Source organism: Terrapene carolina, unplaced genomic scaffold, assembly GCF_002925995.2.
Source record: "Terrapene carolina triunguis isolate 2854851 unplaced genomic scaffold, T_m_triunguis-2.0 Scaffold38394, whole genome shotgun sequence".
Taxonomy (NCBI): domain Eukaryota; kingdom Metazoa; phylum Chordata; order Testudines; family Emydidae; genus Terrapene; species Terrapene triunguis.
Window position 1 is genome coordinate 1 of NW_020702745.1, and position 10,682 is coordinate 10,682.

Here is a 10,682-nt window from a genome sequence, read left to right on the forward strand (position 1 = left end):
GGTTTGCAAATATGTCAATGGGGTGTTATCTGTAAAGACTGCAAATGAGGCTGCGTAAGATAATGCTGAAACTTTTCTGTTACTGCCCAGACGAACGCTAGGAATTCCAATTGGAACAAATTGTATTTCCCGTCTTTTTTTTTTTTTTTCAGATCTCTTTAAGCCCAGACTTGCATAAGCAGTAACTCACTCCCTGCCATCTTGCTCCTGGGCAAGAATAGCTCCCAATCCTTTGTTGCTGGCATCAATGTACACTCCAAAGGGTAGTTCGTAATCTGGATATACCAGGATAGGTGGTTGCACTGGGGGAGATTTCAGTTCTTCAAATGCTGCCCTATGCACTCCATTTTACCGGGGCAGCTTTAGAAATTTTCTTATCACCGTCGATTTCTTAAGCACTTTGCTAAAGTTGCTCTGCCATTGAATGAACTGCTAAGAGAAACACCGGAGGTAACTGACAAATCCCAAGAACGTCTTGTACTGTAGCAGCAGGTATTGGCCACTCCTCTACCACTTTCAGTTTCTCTGGATCAGTAGCCACCGTATGTCCCAGATAGGTCAAATACCACATGCAAGTATTGCAAATGTTTCTCAAAGGATTTTGAATATATAGTGATGTCGTCTAGATACAATAAAACAGTATCAAAGTTCTCAGAGCCCAGGCAACGCTCTACCAATCTCTGAAATGTCCCTGGAGCATGACATAACCCAATGACATTCTTGTAAATTCATAAAGTACCACGGGTGTTACAAAGGCAGTTTTTTCTTGGTCTTCTGGCACCATGGGAATTTGCCAGTACACTTGCTACATTGATAGTAGGGAAGAAACTTGCTGACATTAATGCCAGTAAGGAATCATCAGTTCTAGGTAAGAGATAGGCATTTTATGGGTGACTTGGTTCACTTTTCAGGAATCTACACAAAGACAGTTTCCTGTCTTTTGTCTTAACCAGCACAGTGGGCACAGCCCATAGACCGTGACCCTCTTTTGTTACATTAGCTTCCAACACCTCTTTTATCCTTTCCTAGAGCAGGAGCAATTGCTAACTGGAGGATGTACTGTGGTGGGTGTGGTGTCCAGTATCTGGGTGGCACACCTGAAATCCACAGGATGTTGTGAGAAAGCTTTTTCATGTTTCTTAATCAACTGTACTACTCTGCAGATGCTGAAGGCATTCCCAAGTCTATTTTCTTGGTCCAGGCTTATGGGTCTATCCCACCATCCTGGATCACTGTCTGCAGGTGTCCCACTTCCCCAATCTGTTCCTCAGGCACCAAGGTGTCATCCCAACCTATGCACATCAGATGCCTGGCCACATCCCAGGCAAATGCCTTAATCCCCGCACTATTGGGCATAATCAATAGCAGATCAGGCAGTTAGGTGTCTAAATCCTGTTGTGGCGCTAACCCTGGGAATATAACATCACCCTTCCCTAACACCACCTGCCATTGTCTATGCCAATCACTCTTCTGGTTCATCTCCTGCAATGGACCACTGCTGGGCCCCTGTGCAGCACCGCTGATCCAGGGAGTGCGTGTTGCTGCGGCTGGACAGCAGGGGAAATGCACTGTGATCAGCCTGAGGGACTGTGTAGTGCTCCAAGGGGGCACGCGGCTATGACACCTTAACTGTACGTTGCCTGGTTTGCTGATGTCTGTGTTTTGTTTGCTCTTGGAACGCTCACTTTTATCTTTGGGGGTCTTTCCTCTGCATGCCCTGGTTTGCCAGCCTTTGAGAGGGGTAATAAACTGTCCTGCTGTGGGAGGAGCACAGGGCAGTGCTGAGTGCCAGTTACCTCCCCTCCATGGGGACAAAGTGATCTGTAAGTGAATGTGTAACCACTGTTAAACTGACCCTTAACTTACTGCAGCTGTAGGGTGACCAGAGAACAAGGGTGAAAAATCGGGACACTGTTTTCAGGGTAGGGGGTATAGGTGCCTATATAAGACAAGGCCCCTAATACTGGGACGTCTGGTCACCCTATGTATATGTGCACCTGGGGTGAGTGTTGGTGCAGGGTCCAGCTTTCAGAAATGCCTAACGGTTGCCCTGAAATTCCCAGTCCCACAGTTGTGTTACCACCCAGGGATGGGAGCACCAGCACGTTTATTGCCCTGAAATGGCCTTTGGGGACCTCGCAGAGGGGAAGGCTCCTGTTCCATATTCTCATTTCTCACCTGTAGCTGCCAACAGCTTCCTGCCATCCCTGCGTGCTGTGAATCCCCCATGGAAATAAAGGCCTGGCCTGGACGAGGGAAGCCGGGAACAGCCAGCTCCACTGGCATGTCCCCTCACCCCCTTCGAAGGCATAGTCATCGCCACCACTTGGAGCTGAGGGATTCGGATGAAGCAGGACATCCACTATCCTTCTGTTACAGGCAACAAAGCCAGCTGGCTAAAGGCGTGTCCAGGCCTCAGACGTTCCCTGGAGCGAGGGACTCTCAGGACGGCACTCATGGGGAGCAGAACTACAGAACTGGCTGCACCATGGCTCCTGGGTGTGTGGCTCTTGCCTGCACATTTTGGAGCTCTCTGCTCTACATTTAGGCCAATGTTTTAAAGCCTAAAGTTACACACCTGACACCATATTGAAGGTAAACTGGCCAGAGACACACCCAAGGCTGCTGTGACTGACCCTGAGATCGTGGGAAAGGAGAACCTGAGCCGGATGCATCTTGGGGTGCATGCAAGGAGCTGTTGTGTCTCTGTATTGCTTCTGAACTCCTCCTGCAGCCTTGGCAGCAGGTCTAGCTCATTTGCTGTCTTTCCACTGGCTCCTCCATGCCCTTCCAACGGCTTGAATGTGACGCCATCCAGCTGCAGGGGCGGGGGTATGAGAACCCAGAGACAAAGCAAACGCGACTGCCCTGCTTTAGCCCTCGGATAATTGCTGAAGTCATTTCGCCCATCGTCAAGGTGTTCCAATAGCTTGGTATTTAAGCTGCCTGTTGGAAAAGAACGCTTGCTTATCTCTGTGTGTAACGCTCCCTGGGATCGAAAAGCAGGACATTACTCAGGAACTTAGCAGCCCAAATATGAAGCAGCATGTTTTCCATGTGAGCTCAAGCCCTGGGACGAAGGCACTTAGCAGAAATAGCATTTACGAAAACAGAGAATATTTTCCTTTTCTTCTTGCATGTATCGCGGTGTGCCAGGCTCCCCAGTTCAGATAACCTTGTTTCCTTAGCACGCTGGCTTTGCTCTCTGACAGACACATTTACACTGCTTATCTGGGGTTTGGCTTTAACCCCGCCTTCCTGCCCCATATAAACAGAAGGGGGAAAGACGGGAGTTTCAGTTCTTCATCCAGGTGCCCCAGGAACTGAAGACCATTGCAGAATTAACTCTCTTGAAAAGCAGGCTCTCAATGGATTGGGCAAGTCCGCTTGCTCTTCACCCTATAGCTTTCTACCAGCTGGTTGCGTTTCCATTTGCCGTTTCCTTTCACTATCTCTGCACCTCTGGGTCTCTCTCGCTAAATGCCAGGTATGCTTTCATGTTTGCTTTAATTCCATGCTCATGAGCTTTGGTGGTGAATTCTAGTCTAAGTGCAGGTTTCACAGGTGAGGCAATTTTGCTAACCTCTTTCCTAGGGAAGGGGAATCAAAACTCTCTGTATCTACTCATGATTACCACTGAGTCACACTGTGACCTTATCACAACCTCTGTGTGCCTCGGTTTCACCCCATGTAATTAATGTTTGTCAGGTATTTTGAGATACGTAGATGAACAGCCCTGGAGAATCACAAAGTATCATTAAATGCCTAAAGACCTGCGAGCTACAGCAGATCCGGCTTGAAGATGCAGAGATTATATGAATCCGAATCACAGGTCATGTTCCAAGGAATCAGTGAAGAACTTGTGACCCTCAGGTGGGATTTTCAAAGGCACCTAAGTGACTCAGAAGCACAAGTCTCCCTGATGTGCAGAGGGACTAGTGTTCCTGTTAGGTGATTTATAAAACCTCACCTCTGCAGTTGGGCATGAAGGCAGCAGTCACAGGTTATAATCTGAGGAAAGAGTGGGGAGAGGAAATCAACGCACCAAGTTCACTCAGGTCTTCTGGAGTTAATGGGACTTGCAGGTCAGTCAAGTGATACAGTAACTCCTCGCTTAACGTTGTTCCTGAAAAATGTGACTTTAAGCAAAACGATGTTAAACGAGTCCAATTTCCCCATAAGAATTAATGTAAGTAGGGGGGGGTTAGGTTCCAGGGAAATGTTTTTCACCAGACAAAAAACTATATATTATATAGATATACACACAGTATATGTTTTAAACAAACAATTTAATACTGTTCACAGCTATGACAATTGTGAAGCTTGGTTGAGGTGGTGAAGTCAGAGGGTGGAAGAGGGAGGGATATTTCCCAGGGAATGCCTTGCTGCTAAATGATGAACTAGCACTCGGCTGAGCCCTCAACGGTTAACACATTGTTGTTAATATAGCCTCTCACACAAGGCAGCACAAACACAGAGGGGAGACAGCATAACAGACAGAGACAGACACACACCAGAGATGCACGCTGCCCCTTTAAGTAAGCTGACCCACTCTTAAGTGCATTGTCTTTTTAAGTGGATCAGGAAGTTGAGACAGCAGCTGCTGCCCCAAGCTCTCGCTGTCTCTCTCCCTCCGTGTCCCCTCCCTGCTCTATATGGAGAAGGGGTAAGCGGGGTGCAGGAGCAGGGGGGAGGGAGACACCTTAACATTAGCCACCCCTTCCCCTCCTGCACAGCAAGCAGGAGTCTCGGGGAGCAGCTCCAAGGCAGAGGGCAGCACATGGCAGTGGGGGAAGGGACAGCTGAACTGCCAGCAATTGGTAGCCTGCTGGGTGGCTGCAGCACAGGGGAGCGGGGAGCTGATAGAGGGGCTGCCGGTCCACCCTGGTTCTAAGCCCCCACCAGCTAGTTGTAACGGGCTGCTCTTCCTGCAAGCCGTGGACAAAGCAGGCAGATGCCAAACGACGTTAGAAGGGAGCATGGCACAACTTTAAACGAGCATGTTCCCTAATTGATCAGCAACGTAACAACGTTAACCGGGACGACTTTAAGTGAGGAATTACTGTACAATGAACCAAACAGAAAGCCAGCCGCTGGATTCAATGCACAAGCCTACATTTTCAGAGATGCCAAGCACCCCCTCTCCCACCAGCATGTGAGGGCTCTGCAGGTCACCAGTACTTTTAGAAATCAAGTCACTTTGGGTTGGATGCCCTGGTTGGACAGTTTGGGCCAAAGACTCCACTGAGGATTTGCCAGCCTGGAGAACACATACAAAGTTCAAATCAGAGCGAGGACTTCACCGGAGCCCTTTCTGTGTATCTACCATGGACTACAGTCCTCTGGAATCTGCCTGGCTGGCTAGCAGGGCAAACTCACAAGTGGCACCTGTCTCATTGGGAGGTTAGAATGTGGCATCCTCCACCCTGCCAGTCACAGCAGCGATCAGGTTAGATGCGTATCTAGGCTGCACAGGTACCCGGCCTCTAAAGGGTGGAGGAACAGGAAAAGATGGGCAGCTAACGCAGAGAAAAGCGTAAGACGATGCCGGTGGTAGGTGAGTCCCTGGAGATCAGAGAGCTGGCAATGCTCAGCGCCTTCGTGCTTGTGACGATCAGCAGCATGGTGCTCTGTTAGGGTTAGGAAACTACCCAGGGAGGCACAGCTTCAAGTGCCCTGATGGGTTCCCTCTGCCCCTGGGTGAGTGCCAAGCTCTGCCAGGAAGAGCGGAGCACAGCAGTGTGGGGAATGTCTCGCCTGCTGCCCAGGAGACGTTGTCGGGTTCAGAGAAGAGTGTGTGGCCAAGAGGGGTGATGTCAAACACAGCCGCACTGGTGTGGGGAACTAAGCCTCCGTTGGCCCAGGGACGATGTTGTGGCAGGGCTGGCTAAAGAGCAGGGCTACGCTGGTGAGTTTGTGACGATTTAGAGACAAAATGTACTTAACCCTGAGAGTCACCAGCTATTGCTGGCATTGAAGAGCCTCCAAGGAGGGAACCCAGCAGGGCTTGGGTGGAAGCAGGGGAGAGGGCCTGGAGAAAGTTCAGCACTTGGCCAGGTCTGCTTTGGGGTTGGTGGAGGGATGAGTCTGGAAATGAAGCATGAGCTGTCTGCTCCTCAGGGACCCTTTGTTAGACTACTGAAGCAGCACTGACGAGGGAGGAGGCAGGGGCAATCCGTACAAAGGCAAGAAGCTACAAGGGACGGCAAAGCCAGCCCAGGAGAGAATCGAGAGCCACACCTCACCCACAGGCAGTCTTAGTGCTGGGCAACGCCAAACCCACTGAACTTCCGCGGCCTCAGAAAGCCTTTGCAAACATTTCTGATTTCTTCTAGGTACGTCTTGCTCCTGGTGGGAGGCTGCCTTCTCGCGTGTGCTGCCATGGGATGGTACGCCCTGCTGCTCTTCATCCCCACCTTCTGCTCCGTGGCCATTTTCCACTCAGTCGGCCCACTGCAGGTCCACACGTGGGCATTCGTGGTCCAGATGTCCTGGCAGACTCTCTGCCACCTGGGCCTGCACTACAGAGAACATTATCTGCAAGGAGCCCCATGCATCAGGTATCAGGCAGCAGTGCACAAGCCCACCTGTTTCCTCAAATGACACAGCCTGGGCCAGATTTTGCATCAAGACTTGTCCAGATTTTTCTGGGCATAACTGAGAGCAGAATCTGCGTGGTCCCTAGGGGCAGTCATACTCCCCTGAGGACAGTCCGTGTCCCTTAACACCATGCCCTCTCTTCTCACCTGAAATGCTATAGCAAGCTGTCCCGGTATTTCACAAAGCTTGTCTGCAGCATTCTAGGGAGAAGATTTCCCCCACCGTTTAACAGCCTGGTTCTTGCCTTTTCTGTCTCATGCTCAGCACCTTCCAGAGGCATTAAGGGCTAAAATCAGGTGGCCCCAACTTTTCCATATACCGGATGTGAAATGTTCATGACCTTTCCAGCATTCGCTCGCCAGGCCGGGCGCTCAACCTCCCCCCAGGGCAGCACTGGAATCACTTCTCGTCCATCAGGATGCCAGTCTGCTCCCAGCCCTGTCCTGACTCAGCTGCGCCACTTGGGCATCCCACGCTCTGACTGCGCACTGGGTCCGGCCGGCTCCTCCTGGCAAGATGCAGGGACGGTGCCAGGCACGTTCAGGGGAACAGACGGAAGCAGGGCAGGCCCACCGCAAATAACCAGGCAGTCACTAAGCATGCGGAGGCTTCAAGGTCCGGGTGTGTGGCGTGGGTATTGAGGTTGGTGCCACCTGGCTCGCGGAGTCCATTGGTTTTTGCAGACAGGCAGGAGCGGCGCCAGGGTTTTTGCCGCCCGAGGCGGCAGCGCTCCTCCTCTGAGCATTCGGCGGTGGGGGGTCCTTCCGCTCCGCGTCTTCGGGGCACTTCGGCGGCGGGTCCCGGAGCGAGTGAAGGACCCGCCGCCGAATTTCCGCCAAAGACCCGGAGCGGAAGGACCCCCCGCCGCCGAATTTCCGCCGAGGGCGGCAAAATGCCACCCCCCAAATCCTGCCGCCCTAGGCGACCACCTAGGGTTGCCTAGTGGAAGCACTGGCCCTGCAGACATGTAGCAGGGTTGGCTCAGCCATGTGTACAGCTGCGTAAGGCAGGAAAATGGGAGGGGCAGGGCAGTGGTTAGTGGCTGCGTATTAAGTCGTGTTTGGAGCACAGAGAGGGAGGCCGAGGCAGAGCTCCGCCCGCTATGACCTGATGTTTATACAGGCCGGGTCCAGCCCCATGCAGCCAGTATGCGCCTCAATCCACGCCAGCACAGAAGGGGCTGATGCTGCAGCTGCCCCCTGGTAGTAGCGGAGCTGGAACGGAACCATGTTCCGGCACTTTCCCAAGGTCATGTCGCGTGGAGGAGGCCATGTCGCTCTCGGGCGCCCTCCGCACAGCGTGACCTCGCACGCAGCACCGTTTCGTGTCCATTCAGGGCGACACCAGCCCTGGTGTGCACTACGGGACCCCGTTCACCGCCACTCCGCTTGCTCTCTCCCCCCCTTGCAGGTTGACAATCGCCCTCTCGTCGCTCATGCTGCAGACGCAGAAGGTCACATCGCTGGCTCTGGATATCCACGAAGGGAAGGTGACTATGGCAGCTGAGTGGGGGGATGGGAGGGAGCCACTGCTGCGGGCGCTGCCTCTATGCAGCTACCTGCTCTTTTTCCCTGCCTTGCTGGGAGGCCCGCTATGCTCCTTTCGGAGATTTCAGGACCAGATCCAGGGCTCATGCGCTTCACGCCCCACAGCTTCCTGGAGGGCTGCAGGCCAGAAATGCCTTCGTGCCCTGGCTCTGCACCTGCTGAGAACGGCTGTGAGGAGCTGCGTGGCCCCGCTGGCCCGCATGACGGACTGCACCGGCTTTGGCTGCGTGTACGTCATGTGGCATTCCGCCCTGCTCTTCAAACTGGCTTATTACTCCCAGTGGGTGCTCGACGAGGCTCTCCTCAGCGCAGCGGGCTTTGGGCTGGAGCGTGGCCACGCCCCCGGTGCAGAGGCTGCCTGCGGCGACCTCTCTGATGCAGACATATGGACCTTGGAGACCACCAACAGAATAGCCCTCTTCACCAGGACCTGGAACAAGAGCACTTCCCGGTGGCTGAGGAGACTCGTCTTCCAGCGCAGCCCGGCCCAGCCCCTCTTGGCCACCTTTGCCTTCTCGGCCTGGTGGCACGGGCTCCACCCAGGGCAAGTGTTTGGCTTCTTGTGCTGGGCAGCGATGGTGGAGGCCGATTACCGGATTCACCCTTTTCTCCGTTCACTTGCAAAGTCCCGGCACACCAAGGTGCTGTATCAGGCCCTGACCTGGGTCCAGACCCAGTTGCTTGTTGCGTACATCACGGCTGCGGTGGAGATGAGGAGCTTCTCTGCGCTCTGGCTGCTGGGCGCCTCCTACAACAGCTTCTTCCCTCTCCTGTACGGTGCTTCACTGCTGTGGCTGGTCGCGAGAGCCAAAGAAAAATGTGTCTGACCCACACTATTCTCCCCCCCCCGCACACACACACACTATTCACCAGGAGCCATAGAGCGTAAGAGAGATGGAGATTGCCCCCTTGGTAGGGAGAGGTTTTCTCTAGGTCTAGGTATGCCCCTAGTCCCCCCTAAACCCATCATCTCATCACATAAGAGAGACTCTCACATTCTAAGGCCAGGAGGGACCATTAGATCATCCAGTCTGACCTGCTCCATAGCACACACCAGAGAACCTCACCCAGTGATTCCCGCATCCGGCAAATAACCCAGGGTTGGATCAGAGCGTATCTTTTAGAAGAAGACATCCTGTCTTGACTTAAAGGGGCCAAGTGATGAAGAATTTAGCATAGAATCATAGAATCTCAGGGTTGGAAGGGACCTCAGGAGGTCATCTAGTCCAACCCCCTGCTCAAAGCAGGACCAACCCAACTAAATCAAAGCATGTCCCTAGGTAATCTGTGACATTGATCAGACACCCTGACTGTTAGATATTTGCGTCTTATTTCCATTTTGAACTTTGTCGTCTTCACCTTCCAGCCACTGGCCCTTGCTAGAGGGGACAGATGGGGATTGGGGGAGGAGTGTCCATATTGTCCTTTCATTTGAACCAGTCCTCATATGGCAGGATTCAGTTTCATTTATGTGAGTGGAGCAGGTCTGCTAAATAGTTCGTGAAGAATAAAGGACCCCCAGGCCCTGGGTGTCTGAGCAAGGGGGCGTTATTAGCAGATAGGCCCCCCGAAAAAGACCCACTGATAACTTTGGACACATCTACACTGCAAAAAACCACCCATGGCAGCGAGCCTCAGAAGCCAGGTCTCCAGACTCAGGTTCACGGGGCTTGCGCTATGGTGCTAAAAATAGCAGTGTAGCCGTTTCTGCTTGGGCTGGCACCTGGGCTCTGAAACCGGGCAAAAGGAGTGGGTCTCAGACCCCGAGCTCCAGCCTGCGTGGGAACATCTACAGTTATATTTACCACTGTAGCCTGATGCGGAGTCTGTATCCCCTGGCTCTGAGACTTACGCTGCTGTTGGGCTTTTCTTGCAGCACAGACATGCCCTTTATTTCTACCTCCTGCCTAACTCGCCATGTGACCAGCAGAGCCCGCCCTTTTCAGCAAGAGATTCCAGTGTGGAGAAGTCCACATTCTGTCCTGGGCGCGAGCCATGAGTTCCCTGGGGCTGCACAACGTAACTGAGGGTGCAGGATGGCTGAGTGTCCAACGGCACCCCTTTTAGGGGTTCCTCTTAACAATACAAAACAGAACCTGCTCCAGTCCCAACCCAATAAACTGGGAAAATTAAGCTAGGGTGACAGATGTCCTGATTTTATAGGGACAGTCCCGATTTTTGGGTCTTTTTCTTATATAGGCTCCTATTACCCTCCCACCCCCTGTCCTGATTTTTCACATTTGCTGTCTGGTCACCCTAAATTAAGCACCACCCCAGGGTGACACTAAGAGGCGATATTTTCCCTCTCACAAGCACTGAGTCTGTGTATTGCAAAGAAAACGTTCAATAAAAAGGAGAAAGGAACCCAGCATTCATTTGGGAAAACACCACAACCATGATTCGAAAGTATGTGACCATGAATTAAGACCCACCTCAGAGTACATTGGGCCGTGTCCTTTGCCACAGTGTCTCCCCCTTGCCGTGTGAAAGTCAGAGGTACAAATGCTCCTTTAACCTGCCATTCCCCTCCCCCCC

At 52.6% G+C, this 10,682-nt stretch overlaps 1 protein-coding gene across 1 annotated transcript; it reads left to right on the forward strand.

The window, feature by feature from the left end:
• The first annotated feature begins 3,368 nt into the window (after nt 1-3,368).
• LOC113405465 (ghrelin O-acyltransferase-like) lies at nt 3,369-8,974 on the forward strand. The gene is made up of 3 exons (XM_026646680.1): nt 3,369-3,487; nt 6,336-6,560; nt 8,011-8,974. Exons 1-3 carry the CDS (start codon nt 3,369-3,371, stop codon nt 8,972-8,974), a joined length of 1,308 nt encoding a protein of 435 aa, XP_026502465.1.
• Nucleotides 8,975-10,682: the final 1,708 nt, after the last annotated feature.

What these genes read in the sequence shown, in the direction of transcription:
- LOC113405465 (XM_026646680.1), top strand. Translation starts at nt 3,369, where the DNA reads ATGGATTGGGCAAGTCCGCTTGCTCTTCACCCTATAGCTTTCTACCAG. An exon ending in TCTCTCTCGCTAAATGCCAG is followed by an intron (nt 3,488 to 6,335) that starts GTATGCTTTCAT and finishes GATTTCTTCTAG; the next exon opens with GTACGTCTTGCTCCTGGTGG. An exon ending in CAAGGAGCCCCATGCATCAG is followed by an intron (nt 6,561 to 8,010) that starts GTATCAGGCAGC and finishes CCCCCCTTGCAG; the next exon opens with GTTGACAATCGCCCTCTCGT.